At 41.1% G+C, this 11891-nt stretch overlaps 3 protein-coding genes and 1 long non-coding RNA gene across 7 annotated transcripts in view; 3 read left to right on the top strand and 1 right to left on the bottom strand.

Moving 5' to 3' along the window:
- Positions 1-4841, top strand: part of pgm3 (phosphoglucomutase 3) — a 5663-nt gene extending 822 nt beyond the window's left edge. The window contains exons 2-13 of the mRNA XM_032543336.1: positions 300-508; positions 820-1004; positions 1183-1250; positions 1372-1505; positions 1639-1834; positions 2213-2370; positions 2456-2539; positions 2634-2732; positions 2922-3041; positions 3285-3407; positions 3953-4126; positions 4208-4841. Coding sequence (XP_032399227.1) covers positions 300-508; positions 820-1004; positions 1183-1250; positions 1372-1505; positions 1639-1834; positions 2213-2370; positions 2456-2539; positions 2634-2732; positions 2922-3041; positions 3285-3407; positions 3953-4126; positions 4208-4297 — 1640 coding nt within the window. The 3' untranslated portion in view covers positions 4298-4841. The remainder of the gene's footprint in view (positions 1-299; positions 509-819; positions 1005-1182; positions 1251-1371; positions 1506-1638; positions 1835-2212; positions 2371-2455; positions 2540-2633; positions 2733-2921; positions 3042-3284; positions 3408-3952; positions 4127-4207) is intronic.
- Positions 1-11891, top strand: part of LOC116706473 (uncharacterized) — a 24247-nt gene that overhangs the window by 5925 nt on the left and 6431 nt on the right. The window contains exon 1 of one of the 3 annotated variants that reach the window (XR_004336245.1): positions 7960-7970. The exons of the other annotated variants lie outside the window; for them this stretch is intronic. This is a non-coding gene — a long non-coding RNA (uncharacterized LOC116706473). Of the gene's footprint in view, positions 1-7959; positions 7971-11891 lie in introns of those variants that run through there. 3 annotated transcript variants of the gene reach the window in all.
- On the bottom strand, positions 4396-8825 carry ngs (notochord granular surface). 2 transcript variants are annotated; one of them, XM_032543337.1, is made up of 11 exons: positions 8370-8825; positions 7990-8155; positions 7615-7761; positions 7318-7437; positions 7083-7178; positions 6532-6666; positions 6271-6381; positions 6066-6176; positions 5811-5935; positions 5425-5673; positions 4396-5311 (listed from the first exon to the last, which is right to left on the bottom strand). In XM_032543337.1, exons 1-11 carry the CDS (start codon positions 8564-8566, stop codon positions 5218-5220), a joined length of 1551 nt encoding a protein of 516 aa, XP_032399228.1. In that variant the 5' UTR covers positions 8567-8825; the 3' UTR covers positions 4396-5217. The 2 variants fall into 2 exon arrangements, with proteins under 2 accessions (XP_032399228.1, XP_032399229.1); XM_032543338.1 differs by having other exon boundaries at positions 4396-5306.
- Positions 10675-11891, top strand: part of ccnc (cyclin C) — a 6139-nt gene continuing 4922 nt past the window's right edge. The window contains exons 1-3 of the mRNA XM_032543341.1: positions 10675-10822; positions 11197-11303; positions 11587-11671. Of these exons, the coding sequence (XP_032399232.1) occupies positions 10791-10822; positions 11197-11303; positions 11587-11671 (224 nt within the window). The 5' untranslated portion in view covers positions 10675-10790. The remainder of the gene's footprint in view (positions 10823-11196; positions 11304-11586; positions 11672-11891) is intronic.

The raw sequence follows: 11891 nt of genomic DNA, 5'->3' as shown, positions 1-11891 counted from the left end.
GAGGGTTATTGACCATGAATTCCAAAAAATACTGTAAAACTAATGGTAGTTAGGTTGTGTTATTGAAAACTAAAAAAAAGTCTAAAAAAGGGACAAAAATGTCAAATTTCTGTCTGTTTTGGACCCGGGAGGACAACGCAAGAGTTAAGGTACATTTTGGTGATAATAGTCTACTTCTGTACTGAAAATTAACATTTTCTTGATTGAATTTTATTTTTGTATTGGACAAAATACTTAGACTACAAAACCTCTTCCTCCACTGACTGATCTGTTTGTTATGTCTTCATAATGTGTCTCAGTTATGCCACAGTTTAAGGAAGTATCAACGCAGTCTGGTCTGCACCCCAAGCCTGCAGGGTTGGTTTTGCAGTATGGGACCGCTGGTTTCAGGACCAATGCCAAACAGCTGGACCACATCATGTTCAGGATGGGACTGCTGGCCACTCTCCGCTCCAAAAAGACCAAAGCCACCATCGGAGTCATGGTCACCGCATCACACAACCCTGAGGTGAGAAAGGCATTCAGAAATATTAATTCCTCTGTGCGTCTTGCCATAGTTATGATTTAGTTTGTATTCTGTGTGGACATGTTAGATTATTGGTGGTATTTCCTAGTCATAACCTTGTTTGTTTTGTCCCCATAATGTTGTTTTCTTATCATATTCTTAATAGAAGATTGACACGTTCCACCTCTCTTTTTCTCTTAGCTAATTATATTGTGATCCTATAGGTTTAAAAAACTCTATAAACACATCATAATCATAATCCTCATCACCAACTTCTTCCTGTCATCTTTCTCTATATATCTGCCCTCATGCAGGAGGACAACGGGGTGAAGCTGGTTGACCCCATGGGAGAGATGGTGACGCCGACGTGGGAGGGCTACGCCACCCAGCTGGCCAACGCTGAGCAGGAAGATTTGCTCGCTGCTCTGCAGGACATAATAGAGAAGGAGGCCATACACATGAGCCAGGAAGCGAATGTGTTTGTGGGCAAAGACACCCGGTATATGATCTCAAGCCATTTTTTTGTTTTGATTTTTCAAATAACCCTCTACCATCCAGACAACATGCACTTTTATTACTTTTTATGCCTTTTTGTATTACCGATTTTAATTTGACTGTGATAGCAAATTATTTCACACACAAAAGACTAAAAAACATGTTACTATATTTAACTATAGGAGCAGCAGTGCCAGCCTTTCACAGGCAGTACTGGATGGAGTATCTGCACTCGGTGGTCACAGCAAAGGTGGGGTGAACTAAACTTGTATACCCTAATATTTAATTATTTTGTTTACTTACTTTTCATACCCTTTGTCTTCTCCTCTTGCTTTAATCTGCCTTCTCACTCTCCTATATGATTGCGTCAGACTATGGTTTGGTGACCACCCCCCAGCTCCACTACATGGTTTGCTGTCAGAACACACAGTGTAAATACGGAGAGGCCACAGTGGAAGGATACTATAAGAAACTCTGCCAAGCTTTCATTCAGCTCACGAAAAATGTAAGAAACTAGGACGTGTCATGTGTTCCCATGAATTCATTTAAGCCCTGTACGTTTTATTGTGTTTGTGTGGATGTGTTTTTGCATAATTTTTGCTCCTTTCTCCCTTCTTCCATCTTTTTCTCTCTGGTAGGCGTCCAACTGTACAGACGACCAGAAGCACCTCACTGTGGACGGCGCTAATGGTATTGGGGCCCTAAAGGTGCGTGAGATGGAGAGTCAGCTGAAAAAGGAGCTGCATATATCGCTGTTCAACGATGGCAGTGAAGGGAAGCTCAACCACCAGTGTGGGGCTGACTTTGTCAAAGTGCAGCAAAAACCTCCAACAGGTTCGACTTCACTTTTTAAACTTGTCAGAAGAAGCAAAATAAGTTTTGATGCAGATGGAAGTGATTTGTCTCAAAAGCAAAATACTTTTTATTTGCTTAGTAAGTATAGTATAAATAGAGTGAAAAAACAAAACAGTAAGTACTATGTATTGTTTGTGTGGTTTATCACAGATGCAGTATATGACCACAAGATAGAGACTGTCAATCAGCAAATTGCCAAAATAATGACTATTTTTGACATCTGTGTAAATTCCTGTTTCCCTATGAATGTAGTTTGTTTGAGAAGTGCCAAATAAACGTGTACGGCAGAGAGAAAACTGTTTTAAATGTACCACTTCCTTCTTACATCTCTCTCCTCTACTGTCTCTCTGTGTGAAGGCATTAAGATGAACCCAGGAGAGCGTTGCTGTTCCTTTGACGGTGACGCTGACCGAATCATTTACTACTACACTGACTCTGAAGGAAAATTCCACCTGCTGGATGGAGACAAAATTGCTACTCTCATCAGCACTTACCTTAAAGAGCTGCTCACACAGGTGTGCTCTCAAATACAAACGCAACAACAATAATTAGGCACATGCATGCAAACCTGTAGTAAATTGTTTGTTTCTGTTCATAAAGGCTGGTCTGGATTTGGAGATAGCAGTGGTGCAGACTGCTTATGCTAACGGAAGCTCAACAAACTATTTGGAAAACACAATGAAGGTGAGAAAACACAAGTGTGGTTCTGTATATTTATATATTTATATATATATATATACTGTATAAGAGTCAGGTCAAACATGTTCATGTGATTTAGGTGATAGTGAGGTGTACTAAAACTGGAGTGAAGCACCTTCATCATGCAGCCCAGGAGTTTGATATTGGTGTGTACTTCGAGGCCAACGGTCATGGAACTGTGAGTAGATCAGACACTCTTAGACAGATCACATATGAGGCACCCACCATCACAAATCTAGCATAATAATAAATGCCATTGTTTTCTGTGACAGTGTTGTAGTATGTCCGATGTGATTAATGGATTAGTATTATAAATCTGAACATTATGCCATGTGTTGAGGCCTGTGACATAATGTGTTGCGTTTAGGTGTTGTTCAGTAAAGCAGCTGAAGAGAAGATCCAGCAGCTGGCTGAGAACTCCAACATCAATGATGAGAGGAAGAGAGCAGCTCTCCTGCTGCAGAACACTGTCAACGTCATCAACCAGGTACACACACACACACACACACACACACACACACACACACACACACACACACACACACACACACACACACACACACACACACACACACACACACACACACACACACACACACACACACACACACACACACACACACACACACACACACACACACATTTTACTGAACCATTAAAGCAAACACATCATTATTATTATACTGACTCACAGTTCTGATGTGTTACTTTGTGTTTTTATCTTCTAAAGACTGTAGGTGATGCCATTTCTGACATGCTGCTGATCGAAGCCATATTAGCCATCAAGGGTATGACTATCCAGCAGTGGGACGCCATCTACAGTGACCTGCCAAACAGGCAGCTCAAAGTCAAGGTACTCATTCATTTATGTATTATAAGGTATACCATTTCTGACAGATAATCCTGTGTGGAAATTGTTTTTCTCTGCCCCTCTAAAAGTAAAAGGAAATCTTATGTGTAAAACACAGTGTACCTAGATAAATGAGTAGGCCTCAGTTCTCTCTATCCTTGTATCAACACTTCACATCCTGGAGAGCTGCTTCTGATAGATATTTGTTTATATAACAGCAGTTTTTAATTTACAGTTATCATGAGAAAGGAATTTGACCTGCTTGTCTGGTTTTGACCGCCAGCATGTTTACCCAAGGAGTGACAGAAATTATGAGTCCTTATATCCATCAAGGCCTTTATTATCAATAAAAAAGTACTTCAATTTGATATACCTGCGACTGCAGCAACCCGAGACCTGGTAGGGTGTCAGTGTCTTGCTCAAGAATACTTTCAGACTCCAAGTTTAACTTTAATTAGTACTCCCATCAGTGCCACCTCAATTTCGACACAAATATATTGTGCACAAGCCGTTATAGACAGCTTTATTTGTGCTTGATTTATTTCCAGGTGTCGGACCGCAGGGTGATAGACACAACAGACGCAGAGAGACGGGCAGTGAGCCCGGCAGGACTGCAGGAGGCCATCGACAGTTTAGTGAAGAATTACAGAGAGGCCCGCTCCTTTGTGAGACCCTCCGGCACCGAGGATGTGGTGAGAGTTTACGCCGAGGCAGAAACCCAGGTGAGAATTCAGTTTTGCTCCTCTTTTGGACATTTGTCTGTCCTTTTGCTTTTATTCTCTGATACATTGTTTTTGTTTTAGGAGAGCGCTGATGCCCTGGCGCGTGACGTCAGCCTTGCGGTTTATCGTCTCGCTGGGGGAGTGGGGGGTGAACCCAAACCATTGCACTAGAAACACATACACACAATCATACAACATCGACTAATCAATAGGTGCTTTTTGAATGCAATCTCAGTTTACAGCATCATACTCTAAAGTTGTAGTTTCTCAAAATTGCTTCATTTCAGTGAGGTGCCAAATTATTTTGTACTGTTAATTGCACTCTAGTTCTCTATTTCTTTGTATTTGATTGTAAATATATGGGATGCACTGGGGGGTGGGGGGCAATGAATTGACTTTATTGTACTTTAAGTAATGCTGGCCAGTTATTATATCTCCATCAGGCTGCCAGTAAATGATGGGTTTCTGTGTAATATAAACTTGATACATAAACTGTGTATATGCCATAATTAAAACTTGTAAACATTGTATTCCTACACAAATTAAGAAGGTTTAATGGCTTAAATTAACTTTCAGTTATCTTATAACTTCCTACTAAATGGAATATTTTTCACTGGTTACAAGTTTACATGAGGGGAGTTGTATCAAGCTTTCTTCCTTTGAATGTCTGTTGGAAAGCCTTTGCTGCTTTGGTTTTAATAAATTATGGAAAATATTGTGTCTCTCTTTAGATTGAAATGAAAACCGCAATTATGGTTGCTTGCTTTTTATTTTGTTACTTTGAAAGGCGTGTTTTCCACACACAGGAGGATTAAAAGAGCAGAAAGGCAGCGTGAGGCTGACAGGGTGTCAGGAGCAGGCAGAGCAAAGTGACTGCACACAGTGTGTAGCTTTCGTAGTGTAAAGTCGCCTTGGAGGATGAACACAATACTTGAAATTTGCACATGTTGCTTGAGTTTTCTTTTCAATTCAATATTAAATTCTAGGATTTTTGAAGCACTGGAAAAATGAGAAAAACATGAGGTGCAACGTTGGTGCATAGTACACCGTTAGCAAAGGTCACTCCGTGAGATTTGGGGTTGATAAACGGTCTATTCTTCATTTGTGTCATCTGCTGCTCCAGAAATGATGAAGGTGCGCTCCTGTGTGTCGCTCTCATAAGTGTCCTCATCTGTCTTAACTGTTCTGGGATGAAAGTGGTGGGGAAATAAGAGGTTTTATTGTGTCAGTAAAAGATGATTGAGAACAAATCATAAATGTTAGGCGATAGAAATTCTGTGCCAAAGTCGCCCTTTTACCTGATGAGGACAGTCTTCCTCTCAGTCATCTCAGTGGCCTGCTCCTTTACGTTACCATCTGGCTGGGTGTCTGATGAGGCCACCTCCACTTGCGCAGCCCCTGCAACTTTCTCCGCCCTGCAACTGTCACCGGGGGCTTCATTTAGCTTTGGAGTAGCTGCAGGGGCTGAGGTGAGACGCAGGCCTCCAGTCAGAGACAGGTTTTGGACCATGGTGCTCAGACGGCTGTCTTCCCCCTCGATCAGCTTCCTGAAACAAATAAACAGAGGGGAATGAATGCTGAATACAAAATGAACAATACCCTGTGTGTCTTATATTTCTACTTCATGTATAACAGTCAGGTTTACATGCTGTGGAAATGGCATGAGTTTTTTTTTTTTGTTCACCTGTAAGTGGTGATCTCAAGCTCCAGAGCCATCTTCACATTTAGCAGGTCCTGGTATTCCCGTAGCAGCAGGGCAATCTTTTCCTTGGTTACTTTTAGTTCCATCTTAATCGCTTTGATACGCTCCTGGCGCAATAGAATACAACAGAATTGCTAAATTTAAAAAAAGTTTCAAGCCAGAGCTTGACTAGAAAATGTCTATATTCATTAAAAAAATTCTAATATGTATCCTGCAATGGTACATCCTGTCAATCACCTCCAAGTCCTCCTCCTCCTTCTTGTATTTTTTTGCTGCATCACAAATCCGAGCCTCCAAAGACTCGTTCCTCGTCTTCACTGCTTCCAATTCACGTTCCTTGTTGAGAAGCTATACACCCACACACACACACACACACACACAACTGTTTTATGCTAAGAAGTGGTAGTAGTGACCATGAACAAGAACAAAAAATCTTACTCACATCCTTCTTATAGCCTGTGATTTCCTCTCTCAGATTTCGAGCGCTTTGAAGGTGTTTGGTGGAGGCGCTGTTCAGGTCCTGAAACTTTGACTTGTACCAAGTGTCCATTTCCTTAGAGAAGAGCAGACAGTGTCTATAACCCGAACACACTAATGATGTGTCATGTGTCAGGAATGTTGACGTCATACATGTGTTTGTCAAGGTTCCATCATGGGGTTAAAGACTGGAGGAGTTAAACTGAGTATCAATGTTGCACGTTACCTGTAGGTTTTTGGCGGCAATGCAGTCATATTGAGACTGAATCTGTCTGAGAGCAGAGGAGAGGTCCGGCAGGCCAAATACCAGGTCCACCTTGCTGGTTGCTGAATAGATCTGTTGCATCAACTCCTCAATTTCCTTTCAGTGGAACACAAACAGCCAGAGTTAGAAGAATAGGGATACACAGTGTGGTCTGTATTGCAAATTCAGTTTAAAATACTGGTCTGTTTTTAGAAATAAATGGAAACAGTATTTGCTCTTTGTAAGGAATATGGAAACATTTATTTATGTTATAAATGAAGGTTCACTCCACCACTGCACCAACTGTTAATCACATTGTTTCCCAGTATGAATCCATCACACCATGTTGATAACTGCCATGTTTGCGTCCTTACTTACTCTATCCATCAACAGGTCTCCATTTAAGTATAACCAGTCATTGCAATAATTACCAGCCCATTAAATAGTTGATAATAAAATGAAAGGCATTCCAGCCCCCAGCCGCTGACTCCTGTACATACTATGTAGTAAATGGAGAGTAAAACATATATTACCTCCTTGTGAACTCTCTGCAGGAAGCCAAGCTTAACCTCCAGGTTTTCCAGCTGGGTTTCCAGGGCAATCCGTGATGACGTTGCTTTATCCACATCCTGGGACATTGAACCATGAGGTTTAAATGGTTTGGTGAAAAAAAAGCAAAATTCTGTTGATAAGTCTTGTATTAACTTAAAGCAGTGAATTCTCACAACATCATTCAAAGTTGTGAAAAGACTTTCTACAGTTTCTTACGGGACGGAGATTCTCAATGTCTTGCTCTGTCTTTTTCCGGGCATCCACAGCCTCGGTGTATTTGGCCTTCAGCTTGTCCAACTGACCCAACATCGCCTCCTTGGCTGCCAAAGACGTATCCTGCACAGATGAGATAAACAATGATCAAACAGTTGTTAAATGGAAAAAAATTCAGCAGATAATAGGGTGAAAAGGAGCACCACTGTTGCCACATTCTGAACCACACCTGGCTTTTATATTAGTCACAACAAACCATGATCTGAATATGTTGCTGCCATGAGATGTGACCTCCCTCACCCTCTGGACTTTCATTTTCTCAGCGTCCCTGTTGAGCTCCTTCAGCTGAGACTCGTACAGCTGCCTAAGGCCCGGTCTGAGATGGCGGCTCTTCAGGGCCTCAACCTCAGCCTCCAGATGCTTGTTTTTTGACTCCAGGGTTCGCACCTACAAGGAGAAATACAGGAGATATAGACCTACTTGATGATTACAAGCTGAAAGTTCAAAAACAAAGTAATAATTACAGTACGTGGTTTTAATCATGTAAGCCTATTGCTTTTTTGTTATAATGCTTTATGTAGGTTATGGGCTAAATGATGATTAATTATGATTTGTGTGATATTTTAGGAGAGAAACATGAAGAAATGTGTGTCTGTGTGCGGTTGGTCCTCTTGCCTTTTCAATATACGCTGCCAGGCGGTCGTTGAGGGCCACCATCTCCTGCCTTTCAGTGGTGCGAGTCGTCATAAAGTCTTGGTTCTCTGCTGAAGCAGCATCCAAATCCAGTTTTGGCCCGAGCTCCATGGACATTCCAAAGCACAGTGTTCCCATACTCACACTGCTGTAGACAGGACCAGAAAAGACAGATTAATCATTTTTCTTTTCTACATTTTGACACATCTACACCCATTCATGCTTATTAGGTTATGCACTGCACTGTTAAAGCTGCACTGAAAACATGAAAACTGATCATAAATGTAGCCGAATTACAGGATTTAGGATTCAAGGATTTAATTTAGCTGCACACTTAATCAACATTATGACAGGTGACTCGCCTGGTGATGCGAGCCTTATTGGAGATGGCCCTGCGCCCTGTCGCCCCACCACTCCGGGTGAAGCTGGCCGACCGGTGGCGGGTGTCCCTGCGGCTGGGAGAGGGACTGGACACCCGGAGCTGGTGAGCAGGAGGGGCAGCCAACTCGCCCTCGAAATGCCGGCGGTATGAAGACATCCTCTCTGGACTGCGGCTCATATTGACACTCCTGTAACTTCTGCAACTTCAACGGTGGACTGGAAACTGGCCACTCACACCTTTAAGTCTGTGGCAGGGTCTATATACCACCAACCCTTCCCCAAACACTCAGAGGAATGTTGAACCTTCCCAACACAAGGGTGAATGTTCCGACAAACATCTATCAAGGTTACGTCAATTAACTTAGCCTATGTGCGGTTAAATATATTAATTTTAAAATGATGACATACATCTGTTGGGAATGTCTGTGCACACATTAACTGCATATACTTCTGTACATTTATTCATAATGTTGCGTTGTGTGGTGTTTTGCTATTTAGATTTCATGGCACATCCATCAATGTGTCAATCCACATTGACCTCCCTCTATCATTTCAACATTTTACAGTTGAAATGAAGCATCATCATTTCAACTGTAAAATGTTGAAAATGATAGAGGGAGGGAGGGATGGCAGGGTGGATTGACACATAAAAGATATATATTATATATATATATAATTATATAATATAATTATATTATATATATATGTAATACAATACCGTTCAAAAGTTTGGGGTCACATTGAAATGTCCTTATTTTTTTATATTTTTTTTTTTTGAGCAGAATTGAGTTTCTGGAGCATCACATTTGTGGGGTCAATTAAACGCTCAAAATGGCCAGAAAAAGAGAACTTTCATCTGAAACTCGACAGTCTATTCTTGTCCTAAGAAATGAAGGCTATTCCATGCGAGACATTGCTAAGAATTGAAGATTCCTACAACGGTGTGTACTACTCCCTTCAGAGGACAGCACAAACAGGCTCTAACCAGAGTAGAAAAGAAAGTGGGAGGCCGCGTTGCACAACGAGCAAGAAGATAAGTACATTAGAGTCTCTAGTTTGAGAACAGACACATCCGGTCCCCAACGGCATCTTCATTAAATAGTACCCGCAAACCCAGTGTCAACATTACAGTGAAGAGGCGGCTGCGGGATTGGGCTTCAGGGCAGAGTGGCAAAGAAAAAGCCATATCTGAGACGGCCAACAAAAGAAAAAGATTAAGATGGGCAAAAGAACACCGATTGGACAGAGGAAGACTGGAAAAAAGTGGTGTGGACGGATGAATCCAAGTTTGAGGTGTTTGGATCACAAGAAGAACATTTGTGAGACGCAGAACAAATGAAAAGATGCTGGAAGAATGCCCGACGCCATCTGTTAAGCATGGTGGAGGTATATGATGGTTGGGGTTGCTTTGGTGCTGGTAAGGTGGGAGATTTGTACAGGGTAAAAGGGATTCTGAACAAGGAAGGCTATCACGCCATTTTGCAACGCCATGCCATACCCAGTGGACAGCGCTTGATTGGAGCCAATTTCATCCTACAACAGGACAATGACCCTAAACACACCTCCAAATTGTGCAAGAACTATTTAGAGCAGAAGCAGGCAGCGGTATTCTATCGGTAATGGAGTGGCCAGCGCGCACACAGATCTGAACCCCATTGAGCTGTGTGGGAGCAGCTTGACCGTTGGCACGCAAGAGTGCCATCCAACAAACCAACTTGTGGGAGCTGCTTCTGGAAGCGTGGGGTGCAATTCTCCAGATTACCTCACAAATTAACAGCTAGAATGCCAAAGGTCTGCAATGCTATAATTGCGGCAAATGGAGGATTCTTTGACGAAAGCAAGTTTGATGTAAAAAAAAATCTTATTTCAAGTACAATCATTATTTCTAACCTGTCAATGTCTTGACTCTATTTATATTTATTCACAACGTATGGTGGTGACTAAGTGTGATTTCAGGAAAACACAAAATTGTTTGGGTGACCCCAAACTTTTGAACGGTAGTGTATATTTACTGTATATCTACAGTACAGTTTTGACGTTCTAAGACGGAACTAAAATATATATGTATACATATATACTGTATATCTACAGTACAGTTTTGACGTTCTAAGACGGAACTAAAATATATATGTATACATATATACTGTATATCTACAGTACAGTTTTGACGTTCTAAGATGGAACTAAAATATATATGTATACATATATACTGTATATCTACAGTACAGTTTTGACGTTCTAAGACGGAACTAAAATTCCGGAACCATTCCATTCCATTTTCTATCCTTCCCCGGGACGGTTTTGATGTCACTCTAGTGTCTGCACTTTGCCAGTGCTATCCGCTTCTTTGTAGTAAAGTTTTATCATTATAAAGTGTTCTTCTCTACCTCAGCTGCTACGAGATGGCGGGAAACTTTTGGCAAAGTTCTCATTAGTAAGTTTTTATTACAAACTGGACATGTTACGTCTTTCTTCTGTAAATCTCCGTCTGTGTTTCGAGGCCTAGCGTTAGCTGTGTCTGTGCGGCTGCGCTAACAGTTTCTCCAGAACTGTTGCTACGATACAAAAGAGCTCTTTAAAGAAAGACAGAAAGCAAACTTAATAAAGAGAAAGGCTGTTATAAAAGCTTAATTAGACTAGCTTCTTTTTCTATTGTTGATGCTTTGCGACAGAAATATAGAAGGCTAGCTACATGTAACGTGATGTTGACACTGCTGTGCTCCCCGCTAGTTTGGCTGATGTCACTTTGAATAACCAACGTAACTCTTGATTATTTTGAAGTAATACTTTTTATTTTATTTGTTAAAGTCTGCAGTGGGTTCTGGACAAACAGGACCTGATGAAAGAGCGCCAGAAGGATCTGAAGTTTCTCTCAGAAGAGGAGTACTGGAAGCTGCAGATTTTCTTTGCAAATGGTTAATTTGTATAACAACATTTAACAGTCTGAGATCTGTACTCGTTTACAATTTCCTGCTGACTTCTTAGATTGCATTAAATAATACATCATCATATGTATGCAACTTGTACAATCCGACTGAAATATATTAGATTGTATTTCCTACTCTTGTATAGAATGTATCAGTATTGTAGTCACCTTTTTATTTGATTCTGTGTACTTATAGTTATTATTCACAACCCAACAATAGTTTTAACTAGATAATGAAGTCTGGCTTTTTTATTATTTTCTGTCTCTTTCAGTGATCCAGGCTTTGGGGGAACACCTGAAGCTGCGACAGCAGGTCATTGCTACGGCAACTGTTTACTTCAAACGCTTCTATGCCAGGTAAGGAAGAGGTATCAGCATAATACTGTGATATTAGGTATATTAAAAAGTGATAACAAAACACATTTCATCTAGGACTTTGGTTATAGTAATGTAGCAGCTATAATACAGCTGCACTACATTTGGCTCACTTGTCTGACATTTGTACTATATTTGAATAAGTCATTAAGTTTGACTGCTTGATCGTCTATGCCAGTGGTTCCCAAACTTTTTCAGCTCA

This window comes from Etheostoma spectabile, chromosome 18 (assembly GCF_008692095.1).
Source record: "Etheostoma spectabile isolate EspeVRDwgs_2016 chromosome 18, UIUC_Espe_1.0, whole genome shotgun sequence".
NCBI lineage: Eukaryota > Metazoa > Chordata > Actinopteri > Perciformes > Percidae > Etheostoma > Etheostoma spectabile.
This window is presented reverse-complemented; position numbering and strand designations above follow the sequence as displayed.